A 14,436-nucleotide genomic window follows, 5' to 3' on the forward strand; every position below is an offset into this window, starting at 1 on the left:
TATATTTAGAAGAGAGTAAATGGAATCATATAATCATAGAATCCTTAGGGGTGGAAGGGATCTCTGACGGCCATCTAGTCCAACTCCCTTGCAACTAAAAGGGACATTGAGGCTCAGAATAGTGAGTATTTGTGTGAATGCGTGCTCCCTGTTGTGTAGAGTCCTTCAAGTCAAATCCTGAAATTCATTGCAAAGTCACTCAGCATTTTCAATTGAAGTAGTGCATTTTTGTGATTCTCCGTGGAAACTGTAGAAGTGCAGTGAGTATTCTTGAGTGTAGTCTTACGATGAATATAGGCTATATAGCACTATGACTAAATGGGATCCTGCCTTTAACTTTTCAGGGAGGACTGTATGTACGGAAGTAATGCACTCAAGCATTTTCCCCCATTAAACTTCTGTTTGATCCAGGCTGTGGTTGGTTGAAAGTTATTGCTGTGTCCTTCTGCTTCCTTGAAGTACATTTGCTTTCAGCATCAGCTGCTGCTGTAATTGGCAGCCTTGGCAGAGCAGTCACAGGCTGAAAACCTCCAGCCTCTGTGCACATCCTTTTCTCTCTGCAGGTGATTTTTTTCTTCCAAGCCAAAGCTGGGGTGCATTTTGTGTGTGTATAAAAATAAAATATTTTTACTTACTTTCTTGACAGATACGATGTCGTGTCAGAGGTTTCTCTTTTCATGACTGAACAAAAGGAAACCCAGTTAGGAGATACCAAGCAGGGGAACCCTACTACACTGTGCTTTAGGAGGGTGCTGTAAGGATGAGCAGGTCAATGCCAGTGCGGAGATTTAACTTCGTCTTTGCACAAGCCAAATATTACATTCTTAAGTGTGTGTGTGTATAGATCTATACATACGCACTTCAGAATTTATATATTTATGTACGTTTGTTCTGTGTACGCAGAGAAGGAGAACGGTAGGACCAGGGATGTGCAACAACACCTTCTGGAGCTGGCTGTGTGTTATCCCAGTGTTGAAATGGGGATCTTTATGGAAGGGACTACTTTTTATTTGCCTATGTGGAACTTGGCCAACAGCTTATCTAGAGGATGGTTAATGTGCGGTGTCTCTAGGGGTTTCTTCCATCAAATAGCTCTTTCAGATCAGTGTTGCTTCGGAAAGAAAAGCGAGTGGGTTTTGTGTGGAGGAAATGAGTCAAGGTGCTGTTCTCGGCATTTGTCTGTGATTTTTATTTCTTTTTTTTTTTGTGTGTGTGTGTCTGTCCCTAGTATAAGTGTACATCCCTTGGAAAGGAAAGGGTGCAGTAGTTCATTTTTATGTACTGTTCTTCAAATGACCTGTGCAGTGAGGCAGTAGGTCCCACTTTCTGTTAATAATGGTTGGACCATCTCATTTATTTCAAAACATACCATTTCTTTATTGGAAACTTGCATGGCATGCTTTTTTGTCTAAGTTTTAAAGTGCTTGTGTTGCAAATACAAATATTTCAATGTTGTCATGAATAAAGCCAAAGCTTATATGTACTTCTTTAGGAGTTGTGGAGATGAGAAAATAAACGGCTTAAAAATGGCTATTTTTAAAATTCATTTGCAGTGTAATTCAGAATTAGTTGTTTTTTGAGATTTACCTTATCCAAATAAGCATTGAGACATTGTCAGAGTTTACAGTACTGTTGCGGAACTAATTTCAGCATAGTATCTTCCTAAGCAGATAATAGTGTAGATCCTTTTCTGCTTCACTAGCACTGGCACAGCTACTGAATGTGCTATTGTGTGAGGTTATAAACCAGATAATCTTAAATGGGCGTTTCCTGAGAGGAAGAGAGGGATGGCTGAAAAAGGAAAGAATTGGAAATAAGGGCATGCATTCCTAATGTACAAATCTGGCATTTGTCCAGGAAAATGTAAGAATTTCCTGTTAGTTTAAATCTGCCATGAGCTGAGAGCCCTGAGATACATACCACGTACCTCAGAGACGCAGAGGAAGGGGGAAGGCTGGGAAAAGCTCACACATGAAAACCCTGGGGAGCTGACTGCTGCATGACGTGATGGGGCAGAGGGCTGCAGGGCTGTGAGCAGCTGGGGATTGGGGCATCAGTAGGTCTTTGTTGGCCATCATCTCCTTCACCCCACCCAGGATTTGGGTTACCCTGTAGCACTTAACGCCAGCGGAATCTGATGGCATAGAGCAAGTCCTGGAGTCGTCTTAGAGCTTAGTCAAATGCTATTGAAGTGTGTGTATATATGTATTTTATATGTATGCATGTACAGTGTAATATGTGCAGTGGTACATGTACGATGCGGGTATGTGTAGAGTTCTTACTAACTAAACTGCAGGATCTGAATTATAGATCAACTGTGGAACCTATCATGTAAATTTGGAACTCCAAGGGCGAGGATGGCAAACAGGAGTGGACGTAGGCAACTAGGAGCTGAAAGGATTGAAGTGGATCTCTTAGCACCAGTGGCTGTGTCGGGCTCTGTTGACTTCGATGCAGATTCTACTACAGATGCACTAAATTAGAGTGTAGTTTTGAATCTTTGAATACAGATACGATTGCATTTCTTAAACTTCTTATGTGAGTGGAGAAGCAAAAAGAAAATGAAAACTTATCCACCGATGAATGAGGAAATGGTGTGGCTGTTGTTCCTAGATATTAATTGTCTGCACTGTCATTTGTAATGAAAAGGAGCAGAATGACCTGTATCAATACAGGCCTGGGGCAGCTCCCTGTAAGGCATCCAGGATAACTGTTAATTTTCCTCTTAATTTCCATCATTTGGATTTCACTTAACTACCAGCCAGAAATTCTGGATCTGAGTGCCTAATCTTTTGGCCTTTATATATCTCTGTATGTATTTAGATATTTAAGTAATATCTTGATGACGAAGGAGCATCTCTGGGCCTGGTTCTGATTTTTGAATTGCCCATGTCCTTGGGCAGGGGGCCTTGAAGTGCAACTTTGCATCAGAATCCTGGAATCTGGATATAAACTGCAGATGTCTAGGTTTAAATGGCACAGCTGTGCTCATAAATTAACAGCCAATATTTTGAGCTGCTAAGAGATTGTTTGTTGGTAAACTGTCTCTTCTGCCTTTTTCCAGTCTCTGTGAACAATTGAATTATCCTTCAGTCTTCTTCCTCAGCTTTTCCAAGTGTTGTATATATTGTGGAAGATACAGGAATTGGTCGTAACTTTGTGTTGTATTTTCTATTACAACTACTAATCATCTTGTCGGTAAGAATACAAAAGCAGTTCTGCTGCTGTTCACTGCCCTCGAGTTGCTCCTGCCAGTTTTAATACTTTTCCAAGATATTCTTTTTCATATTTCTCCTATTTTTTTTCTTTGCTTTTTACCAGACTTTATAAGGGAAACAAGTCTTGCCTTTGTACAGTGCTGTGAAATGCAGGGAGTAAACAAATGAGGGGGCGGGGGACAGGGAGAGAGTGGGAGTTTGTTTGCCTCATCACTTCTCTTCCCTTGTGCCAATAGCAGGGCTTTTAAAAAGAAAAGAAAAAAAGCAAATTGGATTGTTAGCAGCGTCCCTTAGGATCATAAATGAAGGGAGGATTGTGTATGTAATTCATAAACATCCTGAACTATACGCCTTCTATTTCAACTTATTAGGGCATGAAGTGGTGCCTGCCAGGTTAATTTCACACTGGGGAGTTCAGCATTCATGCAGCACTTAATTTCCTCCTCTATACAAAGCTGTGATAAGGAGAGAATAAGGCTATTTGAATATTTGATTCCAAATAACTCAGAGTAAAGAAAAGTGTCTTAGAAGTGGTCGCAAGACAATTATAGTTATTTTTTTAATTTGAGTCTGGAGAGTAACATGAGACCATTTATTTGTCACTAATAGGAAATATGCCTTTTGTCGAGCAAACCAAACCCTGTATTTGACAAAATCTTCTTTTTTATAGATGAAATTATTGTTTGGAATTCAGCATGTGGTGGACAAGCAACAAAAAAGAAAAACCACTTGCAAATACCACCAAGCTCTTCTCTTTTTCTCATCTTCCAAAGGAAGAATGGAATCGTTTAGTTTGGAACAATGGTCAATCTTCTGTGTTTTCATGGTTTTAATTGTTAAGATGGTTTTCATATTTTAGAGAAGTGCAAGGACTGTCCCAGCCTAGTGCCTATTTTTGCTTCTGTGATGCGATATCTGAACATGAGTGGAGAGAGTCAGCTGTTGGCTGTAAACAGGGCTGGGAACAAATTTTTATTTATATTTATATCAAAATTCGTATGAAGTGAATGTCTAAGTTACAACCTTCTAGCGCTCTGTTCTAACTACAAGAGTTGTTTGAAGACCTACCGTGGATGCTGACTGAGTTGGATTCAGCTAGTCTGGGAAGATGGTTAAGACTGATTCCTAATGTTTTCCTTTAGTCTTTTTCTTAAAAATAAATCATTTTTATGACATTTCTTCTAAAAAATTTTGGTGTTCAGTAAATATGACTTTCCAAGTTTTGAGGTGTGAATGGCTAGAAATTGCTTATGTTAAGGAAATGCGGAGTTGAGAGTAATGAAGAGTTGAAGAAATTAGTTTTGGTGGGAGTACAATAAACTATTTCTCCTACTGCCCTTGAAAACCAAGGTAAAATTTCATTTGTTTAGGAGGGCTAACTGGGGCTTTGCGTGGGCTCCTTTCACCTGTGTTGTATAACTCATCTTTTTTTTTTTTTGTAAAAACAAACAAAAAAGACTGTTAAATGTGAGAATTAATTGTCCAAGTTGCACAAACTAAAAGAAAGTAAAGGCTCTCCCACTTCGTGGTATATAGAGCTTATACAGAGATATTTTTTGATGTTTGTAGAAAAGCATGCCCATCAGTAATAGTGGTTTTGCTGTTATTTGACTCTTACCTTATTTTTTATCTGCTTCTGTTTTTAGCATCAGCAGACATTTTTGAATCAGCTGAGGGAAATCACTGGTATCAATGACATCCAGGTACTACAACAGGCACTGAAGGTAAGATGGCTGTTAGGAAGTTTCCTACATGTAGCTAACTGTACATCTTGTCATTAGCTGATGCTGAAAGCCAAGAAGTGCCATGCTTGCTTTCTTTTGTCTTCCTTTCCTTCCATCCTCAATCTGAATTACTTTTAGATGTATTTTAGGGGGAAAAAAATTAATGATGACTTATTCACTTCAGAAGCAAGCCTGATCTGTTTTGGTACTGAGATTAAAAAAAAAAAAAAAAACTAATCTGGTGATCAAACATGAAAAGACATGAATGGCATGGCTTGCCTGGAAGGCAACCTTTGGCTAAAGTGTTTTGAGTACTTTGATGCTAGTACAGCGGCTTGACACCTGGTGAGTTACACTCTAGTTTTCTTATCAAGGGGTAGATAAGATTTTCTAGCACGGACGGATCCTGCTTAGTGTGCAGAACAAAGAACTCTTCCTGAACTTGTCACCTTTTGCTATTTTGGCATTGTTTGCCTGCTTCTGCAACCATCACACATTCCTTCACAACACAAGATGATGCAAGAATGGCAGATTTCTCTGTGTTCTCTTTCCCCGAATAGATACAAAGAAACATCCACTCTTTTAAGCAGAGCTTTTTAGCCATTTATAAATGGTTAATGAACATTTAGTCTATTTAAAACATGGATATAGTTGTTGCTTCTGATTCAGCTTAAGTAATGTACACAATGCCTTTCAAAAGCTAGTATTTCTGGACTTAAAAATGAAATAATATGTTTTTGGAAGAATATGTTTAATTGCTGTTGAAATCTGTGAGTGTGGTCATTATGCTAGTTGGTGGGTTGACCTATGCTACAATGTCCTTATTTTTATAGAATGCTTTATATTTATTTTGGTTAGAAATTGTGAAATATGTGGAACATACAAGCTTGGAAACTTTGTTTTTTAATGAATATTTCACCTAAAAATATGATATGTCATTGATCTTTGAAAAAAAAAAAGTGGAGAAATTCTCACTTTTTTTTTTAATATATATGGTTAAAGGACAGCAATGGTAATTTGGAGTTGGCTGTGGCTTTCCTCACTGCAAAGAATGCCAAGGTACCCCAGCAAGAAGAGGCAACTTACTATCAGACAGCACTTCCTGGAAATGACAGATACATCAGTGTGGGCAGCCAGGCAGACACGAGTAAGTATTTTCTCTTTTTGTAAGTTTATTTTAAAGGCAAGGAAATTAAAAACTTGCCTGTAAATTGACTGATAAGTCTTACTTAATAACTCTGAGACTATTACTTATTGTTTCATTCCTTATTTCAACATCTTGGTTATTTTTTAAATTTTTTTCTACTGATATACTGATCGGAGGGTGAATACCTGGGTCTTCTATCTTTTTTTTTTCCTTTTTAGAGGGTTTATTTGTGGGATATGCAGTACATAAGTAAAGGCAAAAACCCAGTAGTCTGACAATTCAAAAAAAAAAAAAAATTGTTTAGAAGAGTCTGTGAATGTGTTTCTTAATGTGCTTAGGAGTAGATTTGCCCTGGCAGGGGTGACTTTGCCAGGGAGACCGATGCGAGTTTAGATTTGCATTTTGTAGTGAAAAAGTAGGTATTCAGTATGTGAAATTAGTATTGAAAATGTTTCTTTTTAAACAACTTAATGTCATTGATATGTGAGGTCTCACAAAACTATATTTTCCTGAGCTTTGTCGATTCAATTACTTTGCTTAGGTGGGTGCATAGCTAATTTTATGGAGAAAAAATAAAGAAGAAACGTTAAAGTAGCTGCACTTTTTATACAATGGTGATGAGAAAACTACTGATAGGAAAAGCTCTGTCTTGTTGTGGTTCTGCATATTAACTGCATGTTAAGTTTGTTCTGCAAGTAAATATAGGAAATAACAAAAGCAAACTTGAAGTTTTGCAGAAGGATTGTAAAAGTTAAGTTTATTGATGCTGTATTTCCTTTCCAAAATTTTAAACCTTGCCATACAATATTTTTCATTAAAATATGTATTAATCCTTTGACTATGTGGGTAGTACATCTCTGTAGCTTTTATGAAATTAGTGGAATATTTAGCTTCAGGCACAGCAGGACCTTTTTCCTTTATTTCACTATGATTGGGTTGGCTATGGTGGCACTATTTTTTTTTTTGTTTAAGAGTTTATTTGTAACTCGTTGTTCACTGTACAATTATCTTTTTGTCCCTGACACCTTGAAAGAAACACCTTTTAAAAAATGTTCTTTTTTTAAATTGGGGTTGAGTTTATTCTCAACATCTCAGATGTGAAAACTGTGTTTCAGTTGTTCTTACTACTAGCATCCCTGTATAACATGCACTTAGGAAGTTGTATTATCCCCTCACTTTTAAAAAGAAAACACACATTAAATCCCACATCTGCTCAATATGTAGTGTCAGAAAATCAGTTGAGTAAGCAGAGACTATTTTCTATGGACTTACCACTGTTGACGTGGTCTCCAGTAATGAAGATCTCCTGTGGCAGTAGAAAAGTAATCTGGAATCGCTTGCAGTCTGCATTTGATTAGATTTATTGTTAATCCCACTAATTGAAGTATTTTGCTTTGGCATCACTTGATGTGTTATTCAACCTCATTAAAGGTATGAAGTGACAAGGTATATAAGACAAGGAGGAGTCAAGCTTGCAGAGTCAACAGTAACCATGACTGATGGTCAAATTGAAAAGAATAAGTCTTTAGTTGCAGATTCCAAACTGGATTTCAGGATATTCTATTTTCTAGAGGGCTGAAAGCAGGCCTGAATTCTTTACTATTCCATAGCACTGCAGGCCAGTAGTCAAGGCATCCTGGCCAACTCTTCTTCACATTGGAGGGGCCCTGAGGCAAGAACTAGATGTCTAAATCAGTGCCGAAGTCTAAACCAATCTGATGATATAGCCCCTCTCCATCTGTAGAATGGAGTTCTAGTAAAAGCTTCTTGTAGAAACTTGCAGTTCTCTCATTATGTTTTGTTTGCCTGCAATTATTTTGATTACGAATCTCAAAAATGCAATCTGTTTAAGATGGACAAGTTTCAGGGTCCTACGTTGGTAGGTAGTGCCAGATTAGGGAGTATGGTGAAAGGCTGTGGATCATTCAAGAGAAGAGAGTAGAAGGCTAGATATGGATGGGAAAATATTCAGTAATGATGGCTTCAGCCATCAACGCTCCCTTCTATGAAGAATGTTATTACCACATCTCAGTAACTATGTGGATCTGCTGACAGTATCTTGCCTTTTAAATTTGACTCTCTTTTACTATCGCACATAATTGCATGAAGATAATTATAACTCACTCTTATCATTCCTTACTGCTTAACTATGTGTATGTATTTGGCACTTAGGAAGTTATGAGTCACCTAGGTTTGCTGTGCCACCAAGTTAGATAATTCAAGCTGAGGATGAGACAGTAATAGGTAAATATCAAAGCTGTTTTTTCTACCACAAAAAACCCTCCAGTCACTTATGGAAGTTTTTGAATATATGCACTGCATTAAAAGCATATCTAAAATATTTAGTGGGCTTGATTGACGTTTCTTTGTAATGGTTACTTAGTTAAGGGGTAAAATAAAAGTGTATATAACAGGAAGTCGTATCTTAACAATCAGCCTGGATTGTGCTGCGTTGGCTCTTCCAAAAACTGATGATGGTCACTCAACTGAGCACTTAAGGTGCATTCAATATGTTAGGAGGTGTAAAGAAAATCATTTTTTGTTGTTAGCTTATGTAGTATTTCAGCAGTTGTGAAAAGTGGGGAAAACAGTTTGCATAAATATTTAGTCTCTTTAAAATCAAAAAGTGACTTGCAGTTATTGTTATTCACGATACTTGCCTTTTTGCCTGTTCAAAACAGTATGTGCAAGCACCTGCAAGTGCAGCTTTTTCATGCCAAATGACGCATGCTTCCTCTGATCCCCTTGCAAAGGTGGTATTACTCTGCAGTCTGTTAGAGAGCAGCAAATGCTTAAATATTAGCATTGCAACATACATGTGAACAGCTTTTAATCTATGATCACTTTAATGTTCTGCTTAGTTATGTAAATCCTAGGCACTGTATTTAAAACAAAACAAGAGAAGTAGTAAAGTAGTACTTTACAATATTTTCACTTCATTGATATCTCCAGAAATTTTTATTTGCATTAATTCAGTGTAATTTCATCTGTGGCTGCACATTAGAATTATTGCATTGCCAAGTGTATATGAATTTTCTTTCTCATTATTTGAGAAACTTGCAGAACCCAGGGTTAAAGGAAGCAGCAGAATAAAAAGAAGACAGAAGTATTGTCTTTGAATGAAGCAACTGTCAGGACAAATTCTCTTTCACTCTTCTTTTGAAAACTCAGGAATTCTTTGTTGAAAAAAATGAATTGCCCATTCTACAGCCAAGTCAAATAATTTGAAGCCTCTTTAGAAGGACATAGTACAATTGTAAAATGCCACACACCAGTTCTAGAGAGTTCATTCCTTCTAGGGACCTGTTTTTTGTATCTTCATGTTCCTTCACAGTGGTTTCAAAAAGTCGTTCAATCAGCTGATGTTTATATAACCTGTTTCTTAATAGCTCTTGTGTTCTAGAGTCTCTGAAAAGTTTAGAGCAACACGTTTTGGCATTTCACAGATCTTTCTGACTGCTAATATCTTACATAAATTCCTCTTTTTCTTCACGTTTAGCTCTTTTGCTCTTTGTGGTAACCCCTGTGGAGATCAGAGTACAGTTCATCCTTTTTGTCTTAGCTGAAATGTTGCATGGCTGAAGATGATACATCTTGGTGTCTTCTCTGAGTTTACTTAATTTAAGAATGAGAGCCCAAATTTTCCAAACCATTGCCTGCATTCTACACCTAGTGCTATTTTTTTTGCCTCACATCTAGATCCTCTCTAATCGTTCTTAAACTGCAGCACTCTAAACAAGAACCAAGATAGCAGCTGAGTTCTTATAAAAAATGGAGTAATTTCTTTAAGTGTCTATATACTATTCTGTTGTTATTATCTCAACGGAATGCTTCATATTTTCAATACTGTGATGATGTGAACTGCAAGGTGAGAGTGGATCAGCTGTAGCTTCTAAGTCTTTCTTGGCATGAGTCCTAGTCAGTTTCTGTTCTGTAGCTGTGCGTTTTACTGTTTCTGTGAGCAGAATTTTATACTACTTCATTCTGTCACCTTAGCCAATTTGGATATCACTATGTGTCTTCAAGACACTTCGATCTATTTCAGGGGTTATTTGTGTCATCTCCCATTCAGGTTCCTGGTAATGTCTCCAGCTGGGTGTGGCAAGGTACCCTGCTTCAACAAAATGTCAGGAGTCTTGTACCTCGAGGCTCTCTTTTCATCTTACTGATTCACTTGTTTCTTTGCTCTATGGCTATGTCTCTCCTTCCCATTTCTGCTGATGTAAGAATCATCAATTCACTGTGCTATGATCCTGAGATAGTAAGGATGGAAGGAACAGCTGAGATGAAGAAATTGATATGAGATAGCGGTGGTTCATATTTGCTAGCTGTTTCATTAATGGGCAGTTTTTGTCAGACCTGTTTGGGTTGGCTAAGCGCGTACCAGGGTGCTGTGTGTTCTTTCCCCATCCAGTTTTAACAGAAATTGGCAAGTACAGCCAATTAAATTCCTTTAATCTTCTCTTAGGAACCCACGTCCATCATGATGTTTAACACTGCATAGTAGATGATAGAATACATCTTGCTTAGCTCTGCAAATGAAAATAATCTTACTTTTTCTTCTTGTAATGTTAGTGTGTTGAAATTGCAGTCTTGCTGGATTTTTGTACTGGGCACCTGCCTGTTGAACCCATCAGGCCTGCCGTTCCATTTTCCTTTCTGTGTGCTCGCAGTTGCATCACTCTGGTTGTTTATCGCTTGTCCTTGTGTTTAATTGCTGCTCCAAACCTGTCCCTCATGCTGAGTATCCCTGCTTACTTAAGTTTGAAGATTTTACTCTCAGCCTCCTCCTGGTACAAGTAATAAGACGATAAGACAGTAATTATTTTAATGACCTAGGCAATTACCAAGTAAGAAGCGTTTATTTAAATTATGATAGAAACTTCCTAAGTAAGCAGAACGATAAGGTTTTATCAAAAAGATAGATGTGGGTGTATATATGTGTGCATTTACTATGTATACTAGTATTTTTGTCACAAATCTCTACATAGAGCTAAAAATTGCTTTTTCATATAATTACAAGCTGGCTTTATGGACCAGAAGTATATGTTATTGTGTAACATTTTTGTGGAACAAAAATACCTCAGTTAGTAGAACAGCTTATTAATTCTACATGCTAATTTTGTTAGAATAAACACCATAAGTATGCTAAGCTGAACTGTTTTGATGAGTAGTTTTTCCTTTCATAAAGACTTTTTCAGAAGCAAACTGTCCTTCTTTGCTTTGTAGTCATGGCTTAATTAAGAAAGTTTGCATTTTCGAAGGTGGTGATTTACAATAAAAAGTACTTTTATGAGTTTAAGCCACTGAGAACTGTTCTTTAGCCTAATGGAGAGGGATAAACAAAATCAAGTTAAAAACCATGTGACTGAATTTAGAGAAGTGTCATTTTTCTTCTTACCTTTATGAATTCCATCCTTCAGACCAAGTGATTATATAGGTTAACTGCTGAAAATTGGACATCTTTTCACAAAAGAAAAAAACCTCTCTGTAAGAATTAACAAAACATAGTTACTAAAACAAAGCAACAGCAACAACAAACCTGCATGAATTTCAAGTATTATAAGTACATGCGTATTGTCTATGACTTGCTGACAAAGAGGCAAACTGTGCTGTTGTGTAAACTGATTTTTTAAAAAATTAATTATTTTTCTTAAAAGAGGAGTTTTGTCTCAGATTGTTCCCCTTCTATTATTGCTTCTATTGAGATCTCTTATTTATGCTTACGATTCAAGTCATACCTGAGCTGTTGTAGCTTAATGAGTTACTGTGTCATCTGAGTTGTTGAAAAAGATCTTGGACGTGCTCCAAGACCAGCAAACAAGCTAAAATACATTGGCCTAAATCTCCAAAAGATTTTATTTTACATTTGCTACAAGCTAAGAGCTTACATGCAGCAGGTTACCCTGGATCATCTGACACTGAGAAGTTTATTTTTCTGACATAAGTTAACAGTAGGGAAATTCTGTGAGACATACATCTATTGCACTGATCACACGTAGTAGTAGTATCTGGCAGCAGATCTTCACCATGGTGTCTTTTTTTTATGCAAATCATGAACTCTGTATTCACAAGACTAACATTTCTAGAGAGAATCCTCCAATCCTTGCATGCCAAAGAAAACTGTTCTGTTGACTTTCTGAAAGAAAGTAAAAGTCAGGGATTTGGGGCCTTAATATTTAAAAGGTATAATCGCTGTAATATGAATGCAAAAATGTTTTTAACACGTAAGATTGTGGTATAAATTAATAAAGAGTGAGGAGCTGGGGAGTTGTAAAGAAATTGAAAAAAATTAATGGAAGCTTGAGTTGGATTTGACCTTGCTAGATTTTCCTGTGTTGGTTTTTATAACAGTGGGAGCTTTTGCTCACTGCAAAACATTCAACTGTGTTATGAGTTCTTTTCTGGAAAATACTGTCCATCTTTCTTCTTTATTGTTGTATAAAAGTTTCATCACTCTTACTTTAGAATAGGCTAGCTAATGGGTTCTTCTTCTCCATAATCAAATGATTAGAGTAGTCCTCTACTTCACCACCAGCACGTGTGGCTAATAGCTTATTTCATGTTCAGTTGTGATCACTATTGTAACTCTCAGAAAAACAGGTAGTCTCCAGTGGAGATGAGGTGTTCATGTGGAACTACCTGCGAATGCGTAGAAACTAGAACATAAGCGATGCGTTTTAGAGTGTAATAGGTAGCATGCCTAATCACAGGACACTATCATTGCTCTTGACCTTTGTACCCTTGCTCCTGCTCACAGGCTGTAGAACAAAGGTATGCCTGTGTATGACCCAGGTTGAGGTACTATTTTAGTCTAGATTATATTGTTCTCACCATGGCTGCTCACATATCAAAACCCCTGTGAACTCTGTTGATGATTCCTATAGTACTTAAGAAAGAGAAATTCAGACATCTGAGTTAAAGTATCCTTCTAACGTGCTGGAATGTCTGAGCTGACTGTATAAACCATAAGAACGAAATTATAAAGTGTGGACTTAGTGTTTTTTCGTACTTTCAGATTGTGACATTTCATGGTTTAATTTGCAGGTAAGAGGACTTCCTTTGAAAGCTCCCTAAGTGAAATTGATATTCAGTCATCACTGTTCGGGAGAAGAAAGGCCTAAGTTGAAAACTAGTTTTTAAAGATGCTGGTGTTAACAGAAAAGTTCCTTTTACAACTTCTCCTCAGTTTCAGCTTTCTGTTAGGACAAGCCATCACATTTTCTATTAACACACAATTATAATTTTTGTATCATGAGTTCAGTGTGAGAAGCGTCAGAGAAAATTAAGCCTGAGGACACAGTGCAAGCTGTTGTGCAACAGTGCAAGTCTGAAGCAGACTGATCCATCCAGGGAAAAAAATCAGAATCTAAACAGAGAAGCTCTTTGGGAATTAATTCATCTCTCGTCATGACTAGCCATCGACTTTGAATATGTTTCTCTTCCTCCTGTAGTCTTTCAACTTCTAACATTCAAACCCGAGGCTAGAGAGCAATCCCTTTTGTAGCTCTTTAGGTAAACTTCAGCCTTTGAGTAGCGAAGGAAACAGGCAGGGTGCCAGTGGTCCATGTGGGTCTGTCTGCTGTTGCAGTTGAAAATCACTTTTGCACTTTCCCCTTTCTTTCTCTCTGGCTGACTTGCAAAATGCAATTTTTGGCCCTTGAAATCACAATAACCAATGACCTTGTTTCTTTCTGAAGGCCCCTTACAGCTGACAGGCGGTCCTCTTGGACTTCACTGTGCTGAATAGTGTGTCTGTGCCCAGCTGGGGAATGCCTGGTTTAGCGCTGTAATCTGGACAGTAACACTACTTTTTATTCCGGAGGGGAAAACAAGCTTTTACCATACCCAGGAAACGGGGTTGTGCAGTAGGTGTGAGGACCTGATTCTTTAGATAATCAGAGCTGGAGAGGAGGTAAGAGTAGGGCTGTTTACAGTTTATTACCTGGTTAGTAGCTCATCCAGCATTCCACCCTTGTATGGATCCTCTGATTTCACTGTTTACTCACTTAATTTTCCTGTTGAGAGGGATACTTCTGGCAGAAAGAAATTAGATTTAAATACATTCAGAAAATGGATACATGAACAGAACGGACAGGAATTATGTTGAGAAAGGAACTCTCCCACATGTAATGAAAGTGTGTAAAAGTTGCAATGTATGGAAAGGCTTGTATAATTTGGGGCTTCTTCCTGTATTTTGGGGAAGGTAGGCACACTTTCCTCTTTGAAAAGGAAAGAATTCAGGTATCATTTTTAAAGAGAAGGCTGTTTTCACCATGTGTACTCTGGAAGAAACCGATTATGGTAGCTGAAGTAATACACTTAAGTGCATTTCTTTGAAAGGGCT

The 14,436-nt window shown here is 37.6% G+C and overlaps 1 protein-coding gene across 2 annotated transcripts in view; it reads left to right on the forward strand.

Annotated features, from left to right (window-relative positions):
- Positions 1-14,436, forward strand: part of USP25 (ubiquitin specific peptidase 25) — a 92,603-nt gene that overhangs the window by 13,697 nt on the left and 64,470 nt on the right. For both annotated transcript variants that reach the window (XM_021403404.1, XM_021403397.1), the window contains exons 2-3: positions 4,865-4,942; positions 5,945-6,089. In XM_021403404.1, coding sequence (XP_021259079.1) covers positions 4,865-4,942; positions 5,945-6,089 — 223 coding nt within the window. The remainder of the gene's footprint in view (positions 1-4,864; positions 4,943-5,944; positions 6,090-14,436) is intronic.

Source organism: Numida meleagris, chromosome 1 (genome assembly GCF_002078875.1).
Source record: "Numida meleagris isolate 19003 breed g44 Domestic line chromosome 1, NumMel1.0, whole genome shotgun sequence".
NCBI lineage: Eukaryota > Metazoa > Chordata > Aves > Galliformes > Numididae > Numida > Numida meleagris.